Genomic DNA, 25,438 nt, shown 5'->3' with positions numbered 1-25,438 from the left:
ATCCTACATGTCCGATTGGGATTCGATTCAATTTGCCATTGCAAAACAATGGCAAATTGAATCGAATCAAAGAGTCAAATCGGACAAAAAATTGTATGGTGTAGATGGGGCTTAAGGGTTTTTTCCCCTTATGGGTCAGAGCAATTTTCACATTTCAGCGCTCCTCCCTTTCATTTACCGATAACTTTATCACTACTTATCACAACAAAATGATGTATATCTTGTTTTTATTTTTGCCACCAATTAGGCTTTCTTTGGGTGGTACATTTTGCTAAGAATTATTTTAGCCTATATGCATTTTAACTGGAATAATAATAAATGAAGAAAATCGTGATTTCTCCATTTTTGGCATTATAGGTGTAAAAGAAAACTTTTCTTTTGGGGCTAAAACACAGTTTATTTGGCCATTTGTCCTGGTTATTAAAACATTTAAAATATGTCCCTAGTACAATGTATGGCGGCAATATTTTATTTGGCAATAAAGGTGTATTTTTCCATTTTGCATCTGTCACAAATTGCAATCCCTTATTTGCAAAAATAACAGTAATCTACACTCATGACATACTGTTCAGGCTGCAAGAGGGAGGCACAGTCTGAATGTCTCTGGGAAGGCTGCAGCAAGGAATGGTCAGTGGAATGCTAATCATTCCAAGCTCATGCAGACTTTTTGTAAACTTTGTGCAAATGTATGCAGCTTGGGATTGGACCAGTTAAATAAAATTTGGATAATTTCACAATGGCCACGGACAGATAATGTGACGTGTACTGGGGGGAGGGGTTTGATGAAAAATCCAATCGGCTGATAATCGAATGTGCCCATCAACTGAGATTTAGGGCTCGTTTCCACTATCGCGAATCTGCATGCGTCCAACGCATGCAGATTTGCACATGTAATGCAAGTGGATGGGCCTGTTTCCACTGTAGCGTTGTTGAGGTGCGTTTTTTTCAGCGGTAAAAAAACGCACAAAAGAGCCAACGAATTCGCCTGCGAGTGGAATGCATGCGAATCGCCGCTAATGTATTTAATAGTAAAAACGCATGCGTTTGTTACATGCGTTTTTACCCGCGATTTTGCGTGCGATTTCGCACCTTTTTCAATTTTATTTTGCCCTGGCAGTGTCATGGTTAATTTCGCATGGCACCCTGCCATGCGAAATCGCACGCGAAATCGCGGGTAAAAACGCATGCGGAAACGCATCCGCATGCGTTTTTACAAGCGTCGGAATGCCGGCGAAATCGCGTCGCAACAGTGGAAACGAGCCCTGACAACCAATCCGATCACATCCAATCAGAATTCTCTGATTGCTTGAACGATTTTTCACTAGAAATTGGACAGTCAGTGGCCACCTTTTAGAGAGATTTGTCTCTTGGTCGAATCAGGCCATCATCGCTAGATGTGTGGCTACCTTAACTGTAGTTTAATGGAAACCATTGTCAGGCTCCATTTTCATAGAAAAGAAAACCATCCCCATATTAGTATAGCCTGTTTAAAACCTATCTAACACCCTCTCAGTGATAAGCATGCTCCTTCACCAGCGACCCAGGGGTGCATACATAGGGGGTAATTCCACCACCTGCGGACTCTGGTTCCTCGCTCTATGTCCCTGTTCACCGTCAACTGCTTACAATGAATGCTCAGCATCTGCCACCAAGGCTTTTTCAATCAGACATCTCTGCAAGAAACTCAGAAAAAAAACACTAACGTGTACATCTGCTATTTAATAACCAATCCTAAAATAAGTAATACCTGTACATTTTAAAAACAGCATTGTATCACACCATCTCTTCGAGTGGAGTAACATCAGGTAAATTCTCTCTTTTTTTTTTTTTTTTTAAAGGTGTTTCTCCAAATTACTCTGGAGATTGTTTGAAGGTGAAAAACAGAGGGAGATTTATCAACGCATTACCGACAGTTTTTTCTTCTTAATCTGTTCTAACCAGCAGGGAGAACAGTTCTGCATTATAAGAACCTTCTTTAAGAGAAACTCCAACCTAGAATTGAACTTTATCCCAATCAGTAGCTGATACCCCCTTTTACATGAGAAATATAATGCTTTTCACAAACAGACCATCAGGGGGCGTGAAAGCCGTTCTACAGATGTAGAACTTCTGGCTAGACATGATTGCAGAGTGCAGGCTGTACATGATTTGTGATGTGCTCCTCCCACCTGCTGAATTACTCCTCAGAGCCTGCTGCTATCAATACAGCAGGTTTTGGTTACCTCAGCAACAGCAATTCCCCTCACACGCTGCACTGTCTGAGACCTTCCTAGCTCCTCCTATTATACAACAGTTTTAGAAGGAATCTGCACTATGGCCTGGTGCACACCAAAAACCGCTAGCAGATCCGCAAAATGCTAGCAGATGTTGAAACGCTTTTTCTTCTTTTTCTGTAGCGTTTCAGCTAGCATTTTGCGGTTTTGTGAAGCGTTTTTGGTGTAGTAGATTTCATGTATTGTTACAGTAAAGCTGTTACTGAACAGCTACTGTAACAAAAAAAACGCCTGGCAAACCGCTCTGAAGTGCAGTTTTTCAGAGCGGTTTGCGTTTTTTCTATACTTAACATTGAGGCAGAAACGCATCCGCAATCCAAAATCTGCAGCAGCCCGGGAGTATGCGTTTCTGCAAAACGCCTCCGGCTCTGGTGTGCACCAGCCCATTGAAATACATTACCCTAGCGGATCCGCACCCGCAAGCGGATCGCAAACCGCAGCCGACCCGCTCTGGTGTGCACTAGGCCTATCTAATGATTTCTTAAAGAGAAACTCCGACCAAGAATTGAACTTTATCCCAATCAGTAGCTGATACCCCCTTTTACATGACAAATCTATTGCATTTCACAAACAGACCATCAGGGGGCGCTATATGACTTTGTGATGAAACCCCTCCCACAAGAGGCTCTGGTACCGCGGTACTCTGGGCAAACTGCCACAATGTAACAATGTTCACAGACAGGAAATGGCTGTTTACAGCTGTCTGTAACAGCCAAAACAGCTAGGAGCAGCTACATAACCTGCCCTCAGTAAAAATGTCACCATGTAATAAATGTCAGAATGTAAATATGGGAGAGGAAAGATTTTACAATGAGCAAACACTGACTAAATCATTTATACATAATTATTGTAAAAATGAAGCACTTTTTTTTATTACATTATTTTCACTGGAGTTCCTCTTTAAGATGCCTGAGACAGTTCTGCATTGATTTCTAAAAACCTACTAATGTTTTGTCTCAGACACTCTTGATAAATCTGGCCCAGAGAGTGAGTGTCTGTATATAACTCTGCATTGGATATACGGGTTGAGGTGAATGTAAGTACAACGCGCACCACTCGAGGTGAACTGGACAGTGATTACTGTTTGTTTTTGAAAATGGTTAAGCGCAGCACTACCCAGTAGGGTTTTTTGTGTTGCATTCCTGTACTGACATGCTTGGTAATTTATCTTTCCAGGTGTTGTCCGGTTCATGAATGACAAAGATGAGCTTGAGGCAGCCATAGCCCTCAGTTTGAAGGAATCTGCAAGTCTCCAGACACAGGAGAGAGATTCTAGAGAGAGGTATGGGTTTAGAGACTTCAATTCTCAACTGCATGAATCTGCATACAGATTCCAGATTTATCTTTTTATCCTTCTATATCTATCATTTATTATGGACCTTGCCGATGAGCTGAAAATTAGACGCTGTGGTGAAAACTGGGGTACTGTGATAACCCTGGTAGCATGCTGCTAATGAAAAATGTTAGCTATAAAGGTTATTTTTGAAGCCTTTTTAGAGATCCTGTCAGTCATTAAAAGGCTTACCATGTGTTCTCACCCTCTGTGTCGGACTAGGAGGTGGGAAAGCTGGGGAAATCCACTTGTTGGCCAAGCAGCAGTAATCAGGTGTTGCTGCTCACACTGAAGACTTGCTGCAGGTTTCTACTGTGAGTGATAACACAGGGTTTCTGCTGCTTGGCCAGCAGTTGGATTTCCTAAATTTTTCCAGCTCCCAGTCTGACTCTGCCCCCTCTGCTCACTTGGGCTAACTGCTTATGTGGCCTCTCTGCCCAGGTGAAGCAGGTGTACAAGCTGCTTAGTCATTTACAGTCTTGCAGGCTCAACAAGTGCTGTTGTATGCTGGGGAAGATGGTAGGTTAATAAACAGGCAGCTAAGTTACTTATTGTGAATGAAATGTTAACTCGCAACCTTCTGCTCCAAAGGCGTAGGCATTACCTCTACACCGGCAGGCTTGCTCACTTGACGAAGAATAAAGGTTCTCTAAGCTTTTAGGGCTGGTTCACACCTAAGGCGTTTTGCAAAACACTCACAAAATCGCTGTATGCGGCTTTGAAAAGCGCTTTACAAAAAATCGTAGCACAAAGGTAAGCCCCGGGAGGCAGAAAGAAAATCGCAAAACGCGGCTGTCATTGATTTCGGTTTTAGATGTGAGCAAAGCCTCACTGCTGGGTTGTTTTGAACTGATGGGATTCTCTCTTCTGCCTCTGAAGTGCCATCCATGCTTTACCATTTTCACACATGGCAGTGGATGCTTGTCTGCCTCCCATAAGCTGATTGATGCCCCCCAGAGGATACGTGCATCACTTGCTTATTGCTGCCGACAGATTTACATTGGTCTGATGAAATAACACGTGTTGGTGGTTAATCATGATTGAATTACTCGTTTTCTATATCCCTCGTTTGGTCTGAAGTCTTTCAGAAAATCCCAAAAAGTGGAGATATATGGAATTCTATTCCCAAAATGATGGCTGTCTAATTTTGTTTGCTTTACTCCATACAAATGTGTGTTCATGCCTACATTGTGGGTGACCAGTTATGTAACTCACAAATATATTACAAAACAAGTGATTGCTGTAATGCTTATTACACATTTCCATGCAAAGACATTCTGCCTAATGGAAAGGACAAGCAGACATGAAAACTGATTCTATGTGAGGCAATAGGATCCGTTCACATCTGTCCAAAACAGGTTCATTCAATTCCGATAAGCGGACCTAAAGGCTGTGTGGTACGCGATGATTACGCATATGCTGACGGAATAAGTGGAAGCCTATGACAACACAGTGCCTGTTCTCACTAGGCTGGTCGCCACGTTTGCTTTGCCACATTACTTTTGTTTTCCCTCACCTATCTTCTGTCACCTCAGACAAACTCAGGTCCACTGCAGGGGTAATTGCTGATGATATACGGATTGGAGCCCCAGCAGAAGCGTACACCACATTGGATTTCAACAGACCAATGGGAATCCTATTTCCCCAGGACCAATGAAAATCCTGCCTGGCGGAGGGAAGATTCCCATTGGTCTGTTCTAATCCAGTGTGGTGCACCTTAATGCTTCTGCCAGGGCTCCAATCTGTATACCAGCGCTTCTCCCCTGCAGTGAACCCAGGTGATGGTGGCTGGCGTGGCGGAACTGAATGTGACAGCAGCAGATGGACCTGACAACTGGCGGAAACCATGAACTAGGCAACGGACTCCATGACGAGCCACTGTTTAACCTGAGTGGATATGTTGTGAATACACAGCTGTGCAGTCCATGCATTGTGAACCCAGTCTTGGTGTGTGCTCCAACCCTCTCATTTTACTTTACAGCATGAGCCTGAGTCCAGATGGTTCTCCAGATGCTGGGAAAAGCTGTAAGCTTATGAGGTATGTTCTGGCATCTTATAGTCCCTACTTGTTCTTTGCATGTTATCAAAATGGATGTGCAACACTGATACAAAATTGCTCTCTACATTCCAGTTTAATTAGTGCTAGCTGAAAAGTTCTAGAGGACCATGTTGCCAGTGAGGAAAAAAATGAAGTCAATTAAAACTTTTTCGTTTTAAATGATCACTTCCATCAGATTATTTTTATAAAATTTTAACACAACCACACACAAAAAAACCCTGAAACTAGCAAGCAGGACTGGGCATGCTAGCCGTATAGTAAAACTTGAAAGCATGAGCACATTTGTGAAATAACTTAGTGGTACAATTTCAACGCTGTTAAAACAGATCATACTTGAAACTGATAGTTACTGCTAGCTATCTGTTTCTAGTTGCTGCTAGCTGAAGACTTCATCAACATCTAAACCTTGAGTCTGGGCTACTCCCATATTTGTAAAAGTGGAACATTTTCACTAGATTGGTCAGGTACTAAATGGGAAAGGGCAAACTGTAGTGGGTACTGCTGTAATTCAGGAGAAACTAAATATGAAACGACCCATGAGAAGGCCTAGGTTTGGATATATGGGGAAAGTAACACTTAAAGGAGTATTGGGCTACTTTTTAACCGTTTTATCTATCATTGTGTGACTCTTCCTCCCTCCCCCCCCCCTTGTGTATTGGGCTACACGTTATGCTTCCTGAAATATAGGATAGTGTATAATGTGTATAAATGGTGTTTTAAAAGTTGCATCGTGCATTTTGCAATGTATACAGTTCATATGGTTCACTGTAACTGCAATCTCACACATTATTCACTAATGCATAGCATGTTCCGTGTCATTTCTACGCACTGCGCTACTAATAAGCAGATGTGAACAGCCATTACATTGCACTGCACCACACTGGATGCAGTGTGAAAGCACCCTTAGGCTGCTTTCACAGTGGGACGTAAAAGTCCCACGTTACAGCAGCCTGTAACGCAGCCCAACGCACAGTAATAAAAAATCAATGTGCTGTTCAGAGTGCCCACGTTGCGTTACATTGTAACGCTACACGTTGAAAGTGCAGCATGCTGTGCGTTATACTGGGCTTTAGCTGCATTAGACTGCTTGCACATGCTCAGTGACTAGCCACACGGCTAATTAATATTCACTGCACTGTGGTGATGTAACTTGGACTCCTAGTGTTGTCTGGATCATGAATGAATCATTCATTTTATCCGAATCTTTTTTGTGAGTCGAATCATCCGGATCATCACAATGTTTCGGTTCAGTGGATGTCTGTCTGGAAGAAACAAGAACATACAGAATGTACAGTGCAGGGAAAGTCGTGTCCTGCTAGTCATTTCACCCCCAGTCTGCTTCCCTAGTAAAATGATTCAAATGATTCGGTTCAAAGATCTGGATCTTTTCAGTGATCTGATTCGAATCATCCGAATCCTTGAAAAGATCCGGACTTTCCATCACTATCCTGGAGCGGCTGTTCTATCAGTATAGATAGAACGAAAACAGCGCACCAAGAGCTGCATAGCGTGGCTCAATCTGACGTCCAACTTCAACACCACCATGCGTTGCGTTAGGGGCACGTTATGCAACCTTAACGTCCCCTAAAACGCAACGTCTTGGTGTGAAAGAGGCCTTAGAGTTGATCACCTGAATAGAACATGCTATTTGGGTGTATTTGCAGACTGTGAAATGTGGTCTTTCTATGTGCCATTGAGCATACGTTATACTAAGTATTTCTGCTGCAAGATGCATCTCTGCTTTTTTTTTTTTTTTTGCTTTCCTGCTACGTACAGTGTGCATGGTATTAAAACATGCCACAATTGGGAGAGAGTGTGTTTCTCAAGTAAAAAGTGTATTTTTATGACAAACTAATTTTATCTTCCAAATATGAGTTTTCCAGTTAGATAACTTGTATACTCTTAACCCCAAAATGGAATAATGTATCGTCTTAGAAACAATGCCTACTTGTGAGTAAAAGACCAAATCCCAGAACTAGTAAAATACTAAATACTTATGCTGGCTACTAATTGCATGACGTATAGACTATTAGGGATTTACCTCCAAAGATTACATGGCAATACCATTATTATTATTATTATTATTATTATTAATTTATAAAGCGCCAACATATTCTGTGGTGCTGTACAACGTAGGAAAACAAACAAGGGATACATAATGATACAGACAATGATATACATCAAATATAAACACTGATACAAGATACAGCACTGCTGATTACAATTTGATTTAACATGATGACTAAAATGTATAAATGTCTAACAGTGTGCAAGCAACTAAATTAATAACAGTCCATGACACAAAAGGGTGAGAGCCCTGCCCTTGCGAGCTTACAATCTAAAGGAATGGGGTGGAAACAAGAGGTGGGGATGTATACAGTATATGTATATATACCATTGATTTAAGCCATGTAAAAGGCATGCGTCAATTACACAGCACTCAACACCATAACGAAAAATGATTTTTAAATGTCTGCATGAATCACGTAACAGTTATTCGGCAGCATTAGGGGCCTGTCCCAGTAGTTTAGGGAGGGGGTGCGAAACGAAACAAAAAAAAAAAAATTCAGGCCTGGAACCCAGGGCTGTGGAGTTGGTACAAAAATCCTCCGACTCCTCGACTCAGACCTCCCCTAATTTGTATATTACAATCTTGTTGATTGAACGTATGTCACATAAAATGCATCTCTTAACTGCCGGCGCTTAAGAATTTTTAAAAGACAACTGAGAGGGATATGGAGGCCGCCATAGTTCCCTTTTAACCACTTAAAGACCGCCTAACGCCGATAGGCGGCGGCTGGTCGTTAGTGGTTTTACATGGAAATGTCTGCTTTCCATGTCAGTTCACGGAGGGTGTCTCCGTGAACTGCCTGCGAGCCTCCGATCGCGGCTCGCAGGCGAAATGTAAACACGTGGGGAAGAAATCCCTGCTGTTTACATCATACGGCGCTGCTGCGCAGCAGCGCCGTAAAGGAGATCGGCAATCCCCGGCCTCTGATTGGCCGGGGATCGTCGGCATCTGATAGGCTGAAGCCTATCAGAGGCGGCGCAGGACGGACATCCGTCCTGCGCCGCCGAGGGGAAGGAGGGGAGGTAGGTGAAGAGAGGGAGGGCGGAAATCTCTGCGGAGGGGGCTTTGATGAGCCCCCCCCCCCGCAAACCACAAGTAGCCGACGGTGATCAGACCCCCCCAGCAGGACATCCCCCTAGTGGGGAAAAAAGGGGGCGAAGTCTGGTTGCCCTAGCTGCAACAGGATCTGTGCTGTGGGCTAGAGAGCCCACGCAGCACAGATCCATCAGAATTGCCTCGGTCCTTAAGTGGTTAAACTATACCAGTCACCTTACTATCCAGCTGATCTTCTGCCTCGAATACTTTTAGTCATAGACTTAGGCTTTGTTGACATTATACGCGCTTCCGTGTGCATTTGGAAGCCCGTATGACGTGGTAACATGCAAGAACGGCAGAAGCGCATAGACACCCCTTCTACCGTTCACATAAAATGCGCTGCGCCGAAAGGGGAAAATTCCCCTTTGTTTACATTTGTACAGCGCTGCCATCTCCTGCAGCGCTGTACCAGGGACACTCGGCTGTACCTCATTGCGACTTCCAATGCGTGGACTCTCATAGGCTGATGCCTATGAGAGACTGGGTTGAGTGCTGATCACTATCCTATGGTGATTAGGACGGCACAGGAGGGAGGGGGGGAGGGAGGGAACAGCCTCCCTTTGTTAGTGTAAAAAAAAAAAAAAAAAAAATCAACAAAGATCGCAGTAGCGATCAGAGACCTCCGACAGAGTGTCCTATTAAAGACACTAAAATGAGGCAAGGTCCAGTTGTGTGCTGAGTTGTTGGGCTGTGCAGCAACCTGACCAAGCTGCACAGACCTGTATTGTGAAAAATAGCCTGGTCACTAGGGGGGTTTAAGCCCAGGGTCATCAAGTGGTTAAAAAAATGGTTGTTTTGCTTTGACTGGTTGCTTTCATTTTAAAGAATGTAGTTGCACATGACAAGTTCTAAATTGGGTGTATCCATTTTTATTTGCTTATTATTCTGTCTAGAGTTGTATTGACGTATTGACTTTCTGTAGGACAGAAAAGTTCTGTAATGCACAGAACACAAAATATTTTATAAACTGAGGTCTGTGTTGTGTGTGTTTAGATGCACTGACTGCTGTAATGCAGAATATAAAAACCGCGCCAAAAGGAAACGTTCAGAAACGTGGGGAAATGCCCCTAATCCCAACGAGAGGAGGAGGAATGATGACTGGCCTGTTGGATTAAAGAACATTGGAAACACCTGCTGGTTCAGCGCAGTAATACAGGTACTTGACAAAACCTTTACATTATATGACATGCGTACAGGACTTTGTCTATGAGCAGGGCCCTCTCTCTTATTGTATCTTAGTATTTGATCCATTTATGTTTTAATTAGCACAAGATCTTGTACTACTTAAAGTGAACCAGTGATGAAGCACCCTCATGTATTTTACTATATTTATCAGTGGGAACATTAGAGAAAACGCCTACCCTGCTCTGTTTCATTCTTCACTGTTCAGCTTGCTTCTTATCAGCCCTTATAAAATACCTGACTGAGCATTCGGTCTGGCTTTGCTCAGGAATCACTATAGCAGAGTCTGTGTTCTCTGATGTTTTTTCAAGCCCAAGCCTGCCCCCTTGTGGCTCTGCTCAGAAATCATTATAGCGGAGTCATTATAGCAAAGTCAGACTGCATGCTCAGTCGGGGATTATATCAGGGCTGTTGAGAAGCAAGCTGAACAGTGAAGAATGAAACAGCAGGGTAGGTGTCTTCTCTAAAGTGTGTGTGTGTGTGTGTGTGTGTGTGTGTGTGTGTGTGTGTGTGTGTGTGTGTGTGTGTGTGTACACACTTCATCTCTGGTTCACTTTAAAGTACAAAATAGTGATTCCACAATTGTTTTAGAAAACCAGAAGGTTAGCTTCAGTGCATGTTATAAACATGTTTACCAGTAGGCTATGTTTTTATATAAAGAGGAAATGTAACTGAAGGTAGCCATACATCTAGCGATGTATGTGCAGATTCGACCAAGAGACCAATCTCTCTCATTGAATCTGATGAGAGAGATCTGTCAGCTGCCCATAAACCACAGCCCGATTCCTGATCAATTTCATGTTGAAATCGATTCAGAATTGGCCCTGTGCGCTGCCTCGCCGCTGTGCCCCTCTAATGCCTGCCGTGCCAAAGTGATACATTGCCTGTCCGCGGCCTCCGCCTGTCCCCCGCAGGCTTCTGGGCGCATTCTCCTCTTTGCATACACGCATGCCCCATGTGGTCTACTAGTATGGGTGCGCATGTGTAACGTCACACCCGCAACCTTACCAGAAAACCGCGTGGGGTGTGCGTGTATGCAGAGAAGGAGAATGCGCCTGGAGCAACGGGGGACAAGCGGAGGCCACGGCCCGGTACACACTTTGGCACAGTGGCAAGGCAGTGGATGGTTGCGTCGATCGTTGAGAAATTGCACGCCGTTCCCGAAGCGCATCTAACCAACTAACTTTGGCCCGACATCTGGCAGCATGCGCTATCAATAGCAACCAATTTTGGGATGGAAATTGGTTGCTTTGTCGGTCGGACATGCACTAGGTGGCATCGACTTTCATCCATTTATTTATGGCCACCTTAAGGATTGTACTTCATCCCAATCAGTAGCTGATGCCCCTTTTCCCATGAGAAATCTTTACTTTTTCTTGAATAGATCATCAAAGGGGGAAGGGTCTTTATGGCTTATGTGGTAAAACCCCTCCCACAGTGATGTCAGCACCTACAATTTCAGATGTCCTGACAATTTGCTGTCTGTGAACCTCGTTGCATTGTGGGAAATAACAGCTGTTTCCGACTGCCAAGCAACCAGTATCTCCCTCTGTGCATATGTATGCCTATTACAAAGGAAAAAAAAAAAAACCTTTTAGCCTAACACATTGTTAGGGGGCGTGGTTATAGATGATGGCATTTGGTGCAGTCTGTCTTTTTTTCATGTCTGCCACTGCCAGTAGTAAAGATGATTATGTACAGGCTGATTGTGGATTAAGCAATATGAACAAATTATATGGCGAACATCCATATCAATTCTTGATTTATCTTCTATTTAACTTCTCACTTTGCAATGTATTGATTTATTCCCTCCCCCCCCCCCCCACGCTAAATTTTCTCTTTAACCACCTTGAGGACCGCAGTGTTAAATCCCCTAAAGACCAGGCCATTTTTTATTTATTTTTTTGCTTAATTGGCCGCTGAAGCTTAAGGCTGGTTTCACAGTGGGACGTTACAGGCGCACGTTAGAGCAGCCTGTAACGCACCCCACCGCACAGCAATGAAAAATCAATGGGCTGTTCACAGTGCCCACGTTGCGTTACTCAGTAACGCTGCGCCATAACAGAACGTACTGCATGCAGTCCTTTATAAGCGGCAGAGCCGCGTTAGACTGCTTGCACATACGCTGTAATGTTGGGGAGGAGCGGAGAGCGGCCAAGCACATGGCTAATTAATATTCACTGCACTCAGTGACGTGCAGTGTTTACTTCCTGGAGCGGCCGCTCTGTGCGGCGATTGGCCGGGCGGGACCACGTGATGCCGCATGCGTCCAAGAGTGCGCATCACGGACGCCAGAGTGAGCTGCACAACGCGGCTCACTCTGACGTCCACATTAGAGAGCACCAGGCGTTGCGTTAGGGGCACGTTATGCGACCATAACGTCCCCTAAAACGCAACGTCCTGGTATGAAACCAGCCTTAAGGCCTCGCTGCAGGACTGCACAACTCAACACACAAGTGTTTTTCCCCCTCCCCCTCTTCTACCCTCCAACAGAGAGCTTGGATCGCTCCCCCAGTGTTCATTATTTTTTATAAACCTTTGTTTTTTAATTTCCCTATTTATTTTTAAACTCCCTCCCTCCCCTCAGCCAGCCAATAGCGGCAATCGGCTGTCATAGGCTTCAGCCTATGAGAGCCGATCGCTCTCCTGTGTCCCAGGGGGACAGCTGTGTCACACGGCTGTCCCCAGTACAGCGCTGCCTTAGATCGCAGCCTTGCACTATGCTAATAGACGGCAATTTCGCCGTCTAACAGTCTCCGAGCAGCAATCAATGCAAAGACTGAAGGCGGAGCTCCACCTGCCAAGCGGAGATGCGCACACATCGGTAAAATCCATTAGGCGGTCCTGGGGCTGCCGCTGCGGTCACGCCCATTGGCGTAATATGGTCTTTAGGTAGTTAAATACTGAACTGGACTCCCCTTTAACATTTTTCTGTGATAAATCCCTTCTGGAATAGATATATGCTAGTACACGCTGTCTTTGCAGCAGGAAGCAAAGTATTCCTTCTTTTTTACTGAGTGCCGGATTTGAATGCTAAAAGATCAGCTCTTTGTCTACAGTTCTCAAACCATTACAGATCTCTTAAAAATGTATGACTCTGTTAATTGCTAATTGTTACTTTGTAGGAGTGGGACTTTAAGTGAAGGAAAAGCAGCAACCATTTAAAGTTTAGGTTCAGTGCTATTTTTCCGATCCCTCAGAGATTGGATTCTTAACACAAAGGCCGTTTCTGACTGTTCAATTGTTATGTTTACACTACTTGATTGCTAAATGGAAAACAGTGAACGCCAGTGTGCGTGTGGGTGCTGAATGACTTGGGCTTGGCACTGAGCTTTCCAGTTTTCTCTTAATTTGAGATACTGCGTTAAACTGGTTGGTTGGTGTTAGTGGCGCTCAATTAAAATCAAGCATTTTACTAGGATTCCCGGGTGAGTGTGATGAGAATAAGCCAGAAATACGGTCTGCAGCTTGATTGGTTTCTTGCTGTTTATTAGTATGACTCACAGATAGAAATAACCCCTTCAGTTTGATTGGTTCCCAGCTGAGTATTCCACAGAGCTCCTTTCAGAGCAGCGATAATGGGGAAACCTAAACTACCAATTAAAGCAAACGCTTGTTTTCTTTATTTAAAATGGTGAGGTTTACTTAAAGCCTGAGCAGCAAGTCAAGTCAAATGCATACATTTTTTGTTAGAGTCAGGGTTTCAACAGTTAAAGCCTCAATTCATATTTTATTTTCCATTTTATTGTATTTACTGGTTTTGTTTTGGCTTCAAACCCCCCCCCCCCCCCCCCCCAAGTTTCTTCATCCCACTGGTTTTTGTTTGTTGTTTTTTGTTTATTAGCAATTAGTAGTAAAAGGCTAGGCAGAGCTTGTTCTGAAACCTTTTTTTTTATATATAGCAAAGTACTTTTTTTTAATTTTTTTTTCGTCCTCCTTCCTTGCAGTCTCTCTACCACCTGCCAGAATTTCGAAGACTGGTCCAAAGTTACAGCATTTCCCAAAATGTTGTAGAAAGATGTCAGAGTCGAAGTGTAAGTATCCTAGACTTGCTCTTATGTCTACAAGGTCATCATGGTTGTGCCCATTGTATCACATTGGTGCGAGGGTGGTTTGTGTTTTTGTTTTGTGAAAACTACAGTTTCTTTTTATCGTGGTTTTATGCATTTTTAAAATACTAGCGTATAAGACTTGAAAATCTTCTGAAAAGTCGGGGGTAGTCTTATACATTGGGTTTCATTGATGCCAGGTGATACGCGATGCTGATGCGCGATGCATGTTCATGATATGCTGATGTTTACGCAGTGCTGATACGTGATGCGCGTACGTGACATGTTGATGTTTAATTACCGGGTGCTGGAGATTCGGCAGTTGCGCCATATGCTGATGGGGAGCGGTGAGCTCACGCTGCAAGGTCTGTCCCAGGGTACAGAAGAGATTGTGCTGTGCCCATAAAACACGCCTCTTCCACCCGTCTGGCCCACTCTATCCTGTTACTGCCTCTCAGATAACGCTGCTGAGGACTGTAGTGAAGCAGTGCAGGTGCACATGATGGGCGAGATCTGAGAGGCAGAGAAGGAGGTAAATAGGATACAAAGACGGGCCAGACAGGTAAGGGGCGTGTTTTCTGGCCACAATGTGATCTATTCTTTCATACTGCTCTGATAAACCCGGTAGAGCTGACCAATCTGCATAGGGAGAGGGAAATTTGACCAATCCAACCAGTCATTCCCCCTGTATACTGTTATATACTGGGTACCACATACAGTACAGCACCAGTATCTTTTCATAAATGGTACCAGTATATGATTATTATTTTTTTCTTTTAATTTGTATATGGTGTGCGTTTGAAAGATGGGTAGTCTTTTATATGGCGAGTGTCCCACACTCTATATTTTAACTGGAAAAGTTGGCGGTCGTCTTATATGCCCAGTCATCTTATATGCCGGAAATACAGTATTTAATTTCTTAAACAAAAGTTGAACTTTGTTAAACTTTATACCTTTTTTAACATTATTTTAAATCTTTCTCGAAGAAACAAGGACACTCTGGCTCATAGGATGAATAGAATAATTTTGATTTCTAACTCCATCTTATAAAAATGCCTGGAGTACTTCCAGTGTACAAGACCAGGCCAGTCAATGAAGGACTACCCTATTTAAATCTTAATGATTTGCTTAGGCTTGGATTACTGGTACTTGTGAACAGAATTATTTTTATAATTTTTTTTTTTTTTGTGGGTTTTGTTTTTTTTTTTTTTTTTTTAGTCCGAATAACATGCCTGTATAACAGATATTACCTTACATTTCAGGAAAAGAGAAATATTGCCTTTATGCATCAACTGCAGTATTTGTTTGCACTCATGCTTGGAACCAATAGAAAGTTTGTTGATCCTTCTGCTGCTGTTGAACTTTTGAAAGATGCCTTCATGTCTGAGGAAGCACAACAGGTAATAGAGAGCTTGGCTTTTTATTTTGTGTATTCCCCCACAAATAGACACATTAAACAATTGTTCATGCAATTTACCTGGGTTCTCAGGGTCCCATAAATAAAGTTCGAATTTATTTTTAAAAACTAACAGCTATATGATAAGTCTGTCTCCCATTCTATTCTTCTGTGGAGTTCTGCACTTTTGAAACTTTTAGAAATTAATGGCTAGTTGATGTGGGATTTAACCACTTGCCGACTGCCCACTACCTATGGGCGGCGGCAAAGTGGCATGCCCAGGACCACATAACGCCGATGGACGTCGGGTCCTGGGACTCTTCCTGGCCGGAGATCGCGCGCATCCGCCGGCAATAGGCTCCGCCCACCCGCTATGTCTACCCGCTGGCTGTTCGGAAGCGCCGGCGGGTTGTTAACACCTCGATCGCCGCGTTACAAGCGTATAATATGCTTTGTAATGTATACAAAGCGTATTATACAGGCTGCCTCCTGCCCTGGTGGTCCCAGTGATCGAGGGACCACCAGGGCAGGCTGCAGCCACCCTAGTCTGCACCCAAACACACTCATCTGCCCCCCCCTGCCCACCCCCTCAGACCCCTGTTTGCACTTAATCACCCATCAATCACTCCCTGTCACTCCCATCAATCACTCCCTGTCTGAAGGTGATCAGGGGCTCCTGATCACCCTCAGATCCTCCCCCCCATGTACTGTATACATCTATCCTCCCCTATAATCACCTGTCAATCACCCCCTGTCACCGCTACCCATCATATCCATCAGATCAGACCCTCATCTGCCCCTTGCGGGCACCCAATGACCGGCCCACACCCTCAGATTGCCCTCAGATACCCCCGATCACCTCCCCAGTGCATTGCTTGCATCTATTTCCCCCCTCTATTCACACACTGAGACACCCATCAATCACCTCCTGTCACCCCCTAGCACACCTACCCATCAAATCAGGCCCTATTTTGCCCCGTGTGGGCCCCTGATCACTCAGCCAAACCCTCAGATCCCCCTCAGACCCCCTTCCGATCACCTCCCCAGTGCATTGATTGCATCTATTCTCCCCTCTAATCACCCACTGAGACACCCATCAATCACCACCTGTCACCCCCTAGCACTTCTATCCATCAGATTAGGCCCTAATCTTCCCCCCTGCAGGCTTCTGATCACCCGGCCAAACCCTCACCCGCCCCACCACAGTGAGAGAATTTTTTTTTTCTGATTACTGCTGGTTTGACTTAATTGTGGCGAGACCAACCGTTATGCCACACAATACGCAACCGCCAATCCAAGAAGCTACTATGCCCAGCCTTCTCCTTAACATGGGTCTAATCAAAAAGAATGTATTGCGGTCTTATTGGTCTACGCACCCAATACATCACATGCCCATGTTCTCTGCTGCCATGTCCAGGTCACGATTTGAGAACACCTGCGCTTCCTGCACTTCAGTGCCAATACAACCTGTCATCTAAGAGGCCACCCTGCTTGACTGGTTCCACAAAATTCGGCCCCTCATAGACCACCTGTCATCAAAATTTGCAGATGCTTATACCCCTGAACAGTCATTTTGAGGCATTTGGTTTCTAGACTACTCACGGTTTTGGGCCCCTAAAATGGCAGGGTTGTATATGAACCCCACAAGTGACCACATTTTAGAAATAAACTCCCCAAGGTATTCCGTTAGGTGTATGATGAGTTCATAGAAGATTTTATTTTTTGTCAAGTTAGCAGAAATGTTTTTTTTTTTTTTTTTTTTTTTTTTTTACCAAAGTGTCATTTTCCACTAACTTGTGACAAAAAATATAATCTTCTATGAACTCACCATACACCTAACAGAATACCTTGCGGTGTCTTCTTTCTAAAATGAGGTCACTTGTGGGGTTCCTATACTGCCCTGGCGTTTTAGGGGCCCTAAACCGTGAGGAGTAGTCAAGAAACCAAATGCCTCAAAATTACCTGTGAATAGGATGTTGGGCCCCTTAGTGCACCTCTTTATAGAAAGAAGACGCCCCAAGGTATTTAATTAGGAGTATGGTGAGTTTATAATTTTATTTTTTGTCACAAGTTAGCGGAAAATGTTTTTTTTTTTTCACAAAGTGTCATTTTCCGCTAACTTGTGACAAAAATAAAATCTTCTATGAACTCCCCATACTCCTAACGGGAATACCTTGGGGTGTCTTCTTTCTATAATGGGGTCATTTGTGGTGTTCCTTTACTGCCCTGGCATTTTAGGGGCCCTAAACCGTGAGGAGTAGTCTTGAAACCAAATGTCTCAAAATGACCTGTGAAATCCTAAAGGTACTCATTGGACTTTTGGCCCCTTAGCGCAGTTAGGGTGCAAAAAAGTGCCACACTTGGTATCGCTGTACTCGGGAGAAGTAGTATAATGTCTTTTGTGGTGTATTTTTACACATACCCATGCTGGGTGGGAGAAATATCTCTTTATACACTTTTTTTGCAGCCTAGGTGCGCTAAGGGGCCCAAAGTCCTATGAGCACCTTTAGGCTTTACAGGGGTGCTTACAATTTAGCACCCCCAAAATGCCAGGGCAGTAAACACACCCACAAATGACCCCATCTTTTTGTCACCTTGAAGGGACAACTGTACACCTAGATTCTCTGCAAGACGTCCTGAATTTTGCCACATGTTCTATATGTTATATACATGGCTTTAGGCCCGGTTCACACTTGCGGTGGCCCTCCGGAATCGCCGTGCCGGAGCCGCACCGCCTGCAGAACGGACGGAACGGACGCACGGCATAGCAATTAAAGCCTATGCGTCCGTTCACATGGGTCCGTTCTGCAGAACCGGACCGGATCCGGGCCGGATCCGGACTCCGGCCTCCGTTCCAACATGCGCTATTTTTTCATCCGGCCCCTCCGGCAGCCGTATCCGGGGCGGAGCCGGACTGCACCATCCGGCCAATACAAACAAATGGGAACCGGAGGCCGCACAACACACTGGCTGAGAAATCCGGATGTTCTACCCCACTTCCTATGCGGATTTTTGCGGCGATATTGGCGGGGGACACATGGGCAAGCATTTTGGAGTGGAGCAGCACGAGCTGGAGGTGTTGGCAGGATGTTGGCAGCATGTCGGAGGTGGAGGTGAGTGCTAAACAGCAGAGGGCCTGATTCCACAGGTCCCCCTTCTGCTGACCTCCCAGACCCCAACATTTTTTTTTTTTTTTTTACGTTAACTTTGCCAAACGGATCCGGATCGCATCCTGATTACCACCTGATGCAACCTGACCGGATCCGGATCGGATCCGGATCAGAACCGTACGGTTCCGATCCGGATCCGGTCCGGATCCGGTCAGGTCATCCGGTCCGTTTGGCAAACAACCGCTAATGTGAACCGGGCCTAAGTAAGCTTTTCTTGTGACTGCTATGTTCTTCTCGGGTCCAATTCAAACATTTGCTTTACATCATTCAACAGTCTTTTTAACCTCAGTAGTTTTCCAACATGCCTGGCAGCAGATTCCATGGTTTAAAATGTGGTGGCTAAAGGCCATGTTTTGTTTCTATACAAGATAAAATGGTGAAGAGGGTTATAGGACAGCTTTTCTACCTTTATGAAAGTTATATTTTAATGTGTTTTGGAGAAATAAACATAAGAAAAATTCTAGGTGCATGAAAATACCTCAATTCAATTACCCCAACTAAAAGGAACTCTCCAATCGGCTGTAGACGACGATTTACAGAAGTCTAAATTTCACCTGTGGGGTATTAAATAGGCTCCCCTCGGCTTCTCCAATTCCCTCAGTTTCAAGACGTGATGGGCAGTATCCAGCTTGTCACAAAGTTTATCAGGGCCTATGCAGGCCCATTCCCTTTCAATACCTCAATTTAAGCAAATAAGCCTTCATTTTGCAATATAGTTGCATAAAACCTGATTCTTAATAAAAAAAGGTACACTCTCATGCATGACGGTATCAATCAAGCTTTTGGAGTGGGCCCCCAACCCGCACGGTCTCCTGGGCTGACTGCCGCCATGTTTGTGCAACATTTTCCACACGGACCTTCCCTCCTTGTGTCTACCTGCTCCTTCCACACTAGGCTCTTCCCGATCAGTTTTGTCACACCTGGTGACTCATCAGGGGAGTCAAAATACCTTTAACTCAGATTAGAATGTGTAACCAAAATGCAGAAGTAATATTGTTTGTCTTGGTCTAAAGCAGTGCTGTCCAACTTCATGGGCATGGAGGGCCATTTTTTTTTCAGACCCCATGGTGGAGGGCCGAAGGTTCTTGCTAGAGCCGCAGGCCCCCCCCCCCCCCCCCCCCCCGGAAAAAATGCAATTAAAGGATAATTAGATTGGCAGCACTTTGCACAAAATGCAATTTAAAATAATAGTGAAGTGAAAACACGAGGGTACCATTGAGCGGCGCGCGTAGCGCGCCGCGCCGAAAAATGGGTGTGGCCATGGACCAGAATGCGGGTGTGGCCACAGGTGGAGAAAAATTTACATGAACTTAGCAATGTGGGACATTAGATTAGGATAGTGGTGGTGAACCTTTTGGAGGCCGAGTTCCCAAACTGCAACCCAAAAGTCACTTATCGCAAAGTGGCAACAGCAATTTAAACTACATACAAACGTTTTAACTCATACATGAACATTATGGAAAATCCAAGTTGAAAATAAACTGTGAAGATAAACAATTTCATCCATCCTACTCCTGAAAAATGTGGGTTTTTTTTTAGAACCTCCCAGTTTTATTTTCCGTTTTAAAAAGCTAAAAAAGTAGGTTTAATGCTATTGTCTCATGATGACGATTCAGCTTTTCCATAGTCTCACAGTTCGCAATCATGTGACCCCCAACAAGACAAATTCAGCAATCATGAGGCCCCCAACAAATCATGAGGCCCCCAACAAGACAAATTCAGCAATCATGATGCCCCCAACAAGACAAATTTAGCAATCATGAGGCCCCCAAAAAATCATGAGGCCCCCAACAAGACACATTCAGCAATCTTGAGGCCCCCAACAAGACAAATTTAGCAATCGTGATGCCCCCAACAAATCATGAGGCCCCCAACAAGACAAATTCAGCAGTCATGAGGCACATAAATAGACAGCATTACACATAAATAAGCAGAATGCCCCTTTAGTGACAGGTGCCCCCCACTTAGATAGTGACAGGTGCCCCCCACTTAGATAGTGACAGGTGCCCCCCACTTAGATAGTGACAGGTGCCCCCCACTTAGATAGTGACAGGTGCCCCCCACTTAGATAGTGACAGGTGTCCCCCCCCAGCTAGATAGTGACAGGTGCCCCCCCCCCAGTTAGATAGTGACAGGTGCCCCCCCAGTTAGATAGTGACAGGAGCCCCCCCAGTTAGATAGTGACAGGAGCCCCCCCAGTTAGATAGTGACAGGTGCCCCCCCAGTTAGATAGTGACAGGAGCCCCCCCAGTTAGATAGTGACAGGAGCCCCCCCAGTTAGATAGTGACAGGTGCCCCCCCAGTTAGATAGTGACAGGTGCCCCCCCAGTTAGATAGTGACAGGAGCCCCCCCAGTTAGATAGTGACAGGAGCCCCCCCAGTTAGATAGTGACAGGAGCCCCCCCAGTTAGATAGTGACAGGTGCCCCCCCAGTTAGATAGTGACAGGTGCCCCCCCAGTTAGATAGTGACAGGAGCCCCCCCAGTTAGATAGTGACAGGTGCCCCCCCAGTTAGATAGTGACAGGTGCCCCCCCAGTTAGATAGTGACAGGAGCCCCCCCAGTTAGATAGTGACAGGAGCCCCCCCAGCTAGTGACAGGTGCCCCCACCAGTAGCGAGCCCGTTACCTCTGGGGCTGGCCTCTCCTGTGTCCCCGCTGGCCTCTCCGGTGTCCCCGCTGGCCTCTCCGGTGTCCCCGCTGGCGATGCCGCTGCTGCCTCACAGATCAGACCTCACAGATCGCGGCGACTGAAGCAAGCAGAGCGCGCGCATGACACCCGCGCGGCAGAACGTCACATGCGGAAGTGACTAATGATTCACTTCCGCATGTGACGTACTCCGTGCGGGTACCATGCGCCCTCTGTTTACATCAGTCGCCGCGATCTGTGAGGTCTGATCTGTGAGGCAGCGGGGGGACATAGGAGAGGCAGCGGCAGCAGGGGGACATAGGAGAGGCCAGCGGGGACACCGGAGAGGCCAGCGGGGACACAATAAGAGGGAGCAGGCATGGCGCCCATAGCGCAAGCCATGCCTGCATCCCAGGGAGACGAGCGGGCCGCAGCAGGTGGCCTGGCGGGCCGGATGCGGCCCGCGGGCCGCCAGTTGGACAGCACTGGTCTAAAGGAACAGTCAAATATTTAAGATTTAAGCCTTTTTGATCCTGGGTATCTATTGTAAACCAAATGCTGTAATTGAGGTCGGGGGCTCTGAAGGAGCTGGTAAATTTGAGTGCTGGGTGAAGCTGAAAGACACCATGTTCAAATTACAGTATACTCCTGCCTATTTAAAGTGGAACTCCTGTGGAAATAATGTAATAAAAAAAGTGCTTCATTTTTTATTATAATTATGTATAAATGATTTAGTCAGAGTTTTCCCATTGTAAAATCTTTACTCTCCCGGATTTACATTCTGACATTTACCACATTGTGACCTTTTTACTGCTGGCAGGTGATGTCACTGGAAGGAGATGCGGCTTGCTTTTTTTGGCAGTTGGACCCAGCTGTAAACAGCTGTTATGTCCCACAATGCAATGAGGTTCAGACAGGAAACTGTCAGGACCATGGTCCTGACATCACACTGTGGGAGGGGTTTCACCACAATATCAGTCATACAGAGCCCCCGATGATCAATTTGTGAAAAGGAAACCATGTCTAATGGGAAGGGGGTATCGGCTACCGATTGGGATGAAGTTCCATTCTTGGCCACGGTTTCTCTTTAGCAATGTGTTCCCCTACAGACTAACTCTTTATCCTACCCACTTAATTCGTGCTATTGCCGGCACCCAAATTCCCCCCCCCCTTTTTTTTTTCTTTCTTTCGTAGGATTTCTGCATTTGAATTGATAAAAGAAAAGTTTTTATTTGTATTGCAGAAAGTGGGGAGAGTCTTCCCCCTCCTAACTGGAATTGGAAAATAGAACCCTTGAAATGGCCCTACCCTGGATAATACCCTCAGTGATAAATGTCCTCTAACCTTAGGTCACTTGTAGGATCTTCTATAAATGTGACACTTGGGAAGTACTTGGAATTCCCCTAGGTTTTTGGCCTTTCTTAAGACTCCTTTCTGAACTGTGAAACATCCTCAATCCACTAAGGGCCCATTCAGACTATGTGCGTTCCTAGTCGTTTTTACAGAAATTTTACGCATAGAAACGGCTACTAATGTTTTTTAATGGCCTCGTTCACATGTATGCGTATGAGACGCATACGTTTCTCATCCGCATTGCTGCACGCAGTTCTGTGCGTCACGCACATAAACGGACACAATGAAGGTCTATGGACGCGTATCAAAAACGCGCACTATTGCTTTTTTAGCATAAGTCTCTCTCTGCGGTTCCCATAATTCTTTTCTGTTTCCCGAGTCACGTGTGTGTGTGTGTGTGTGTGTGTGTGTGTGTGTGTGTGTGTGTGTGTGTGTGTGTGTGTGTGTAAAACGCAATCAAACACATTCGAACGCAAGAAAAACGCGTGTTTTTCAACTTGCGTTTCTTTGAATTTATACGTGTTCTACAAGCGCTGATAGTCTGAACAGGGCCTAAGGCATGTGAAGTTAGTGAAGAAAGGGGATTTAAGCTGCCCTGATAGATAGATAGAGATAGATATAGAGAGAGATATTTTCAAACTTCTTATTTTGCAGTAACTTTCAGTCAGCAGTTAGGATGCAAATGCATATGGTTGTCACGTGATAATAAATACAGTGGTTTGCAAAAGTATTCGGCCCCCTTGAAGGTTTCCACATTTTGTCATATTACTGCCACAAACCTGAATCAATTTTATTGGAATTCCACATGAAAGACTAATACAAAGTGGTGCCTTTATGGATGCACTTAAAGGAAACCTGAGCCAAAACTCTGGTTCCGAAAGACATACATGGCTAAAGAGGGAAGCCTCAGGATTCTATTAAGGCTTCCCTTGGTGTCTTCTGCTCTCCCCACTGCCAAGCGTGCACCCCATGCACAATGGGGCCATGTTCCTCTTCTGCAATGAGCACAGCTGGCCTGTGAACACATGGCTACTTCATAGCCATGCTGATGCCAGGAGAGTGCAGCCCCAATCAGATTGGTGACGATCTCTCATCTGCAATCTTCCAGCGGGGCCACGCTTGGGGAGGAACCACAGAATGTTGAGGGAAGCCTCAATAGGATCCTGAGGCCTCCCTTTTTTAGCGAAGTATCTTTTTTTTTTGTTTTTTTTTTTTTTGTTTTGTTTTTTTGTACCTGAGCTTGCGCTCAGGTACACTTTCATGGGAAATAAGTAATGCAATAAAGTATTGTTGTACTATGGCTTTTTATGTCTGATACCTATTCTGCATTTCTGCCTAATAGCAAGATGTCTGTGAATTTACCCACAAGCTGCTGGATTGGCTGGAAGACGCTTTCCAACAAACTGTATATGGAGAGTGAGTTATCTGTGATTTGAAATTTCAAGTGTGTGTGATATACAACAGTTTTTACAATGTGTATAGTAATACAGCTTTTACAATAGGCATAGTAATTTAATTTATTTTTGCCTAGTTGTTAGGAATAGTGTATTTGTAGTTCTGTTGGAGATTTGATTGTACGTTTTATAACTAGCGTAATCGAAAACACAACCAAATACAGCAGAGTCCTTGTTATCCAGAATTCAGGCAACTAACCGGCATGCCTGAGGGATAACTGGGACCCCTTTTAGAGGGCTTTCTGTGCATGCTGGCAGGTTGTAAAATACTTATCGAGCCTCCAGCAATCTCTGGCAGTCTCCCAGTACTGCCTCATGGGCTCCTAGCAGCTTCTGGCATCTATGTACGGAAGCAGGTGTGTCACATGCTACAATGCGGGTCAGCTGACACTCTGGCTTCTGTGCACTGTGGAGCCTGCGGGGAGGTACAGGAAGGCTGCTACGCATCACTGAAGCCTCAGTAAGGACCTATGTGGGGAGGTTTGCACTATTTTGGCTGGTTACTCAAGCAACCAGCAAGCAAGATATCCGGCATCATCAAAGATATAGACAAGGCTGCTGCACTCAGTGTATAGCCAGGTGGGAGCAGGAAAACCAAATGCCATATCCAGATCACAGTAGAAAAGAATTCCCGCTGCACCATATGGTTGAGTAGTAGTAGAAAATCCTTTATTCATAGCTCCGACATTACATAGTACAGGTAAAAGCTCACGCGTATCGGAGCGAATGTGGCTCCTTAATCGTAGCTTACAGAGGCGCTTACATGCGTGAGCTTTTACTTGTACTATGTGATGTCTGAACCATGAATAGAGGATTTTCTACTACTACTCAACCGTCTGGTGCAGCGGGAATTCTTTTCTACTGGCATCAGGCGATCCCCACCGGTACCAGATACTGGGCACTGTGCTGTATAGCTGATGGGTATACACTTTGTTTTATCATGTCTTTTTTGTTTTGTTTATTTAATTTTTTTATTCCTCCTCTAGAAACTTAAGGGATAAGTCTGAGAACCCAATGGTGCAGCTTTTCTATGGCACATTTCTTACTGAGGGACATCTGGAAGGTACGTTGTACAGTCTATGACTAGGTTTAAGTAAATAAAAGGAAATGATCCTTTTCTATTCATGCTTTATCAAGTATATCCGGACTTAAATTTCCAAAAACCTAGTCCCGATTGGTTAATAATTTCATGCCTAGACCTAATTATACATTTTCATGAGTTTCAGTTGGCTCCTTCTGCTGAAGGCTACACTGGCTTTATTGTATACTTGAATGATTATTTTATGTGACAGATCTCAGTATTTTAACTTTAGTGATGAGATCAGACTTGGTGGATTCATAAATGGTTGTGTAGCTTGGAGCTAAAAGAGGGGAGG

General features: G+C 44.8%; 1 protein-coding gene across 3 annotated transcripts in view; it reads left to right on the top strand.

Moving 5' to 3' along the window:
• Positions 1-25,438, top strand: part of USP28 (ubiquitin specific peptidase 28) — a 156,003-nt gene that overhangs the window by 32,793 nt on the left and 97,772 nt on the right. For all 3 annotated transcript variants that reach the window (XM_068240790.1, XM_068240791.1, XM_068240792.1), the window contains exons 4-10: positions 3,450-3,555; positions 5,588-5,644; positions 9,825-9,987; positions 13,961-14,047; positions 15,325-15,462; positions 23,951-24,024; positions 25,049-25,125. In XM_068240790.1, the coding sequence (XP_068096891.1) occupies positions 3,450-3,555; positions 5,588-5,644; positions 9,825-9,987; positions 13,961-14,047; positions 15,325-15,462; positions 23,951-24,024; positions 25,049-25,125 (702 nt within the window). The remainder of the gene's footprint in view (positions 1-3,449; positions 3,556-5,587; positions 5,645-9,824; positions 9,988-13,960; positions 14,048-15,324; positions 15,463-23,950; positions 24,025-25,048; positions 25,126-25,438) is intronic.

The sequence above is a fragment of the Hyperolius riggenbachi genome, chromosome 6 (genome assembly GCF_040937935.1).
Source record: "Hyperolius riggenbachi isolate aHypRig1 chromosome 6, aHypRig1.pri, whole genome shotgun sequence".
Lineage (NCBI taxonomy): Eukaryota > Metazoa > Chordata > Amphibia > Anura > Hyperoliidae > Hyperolius > Hyperolius riggenbachi.
The sequence above is the reverse complement of the archived record's forward strand: the minus strand, read 5'-3'. Positions and strand labels throughout refer to the sequence as shown.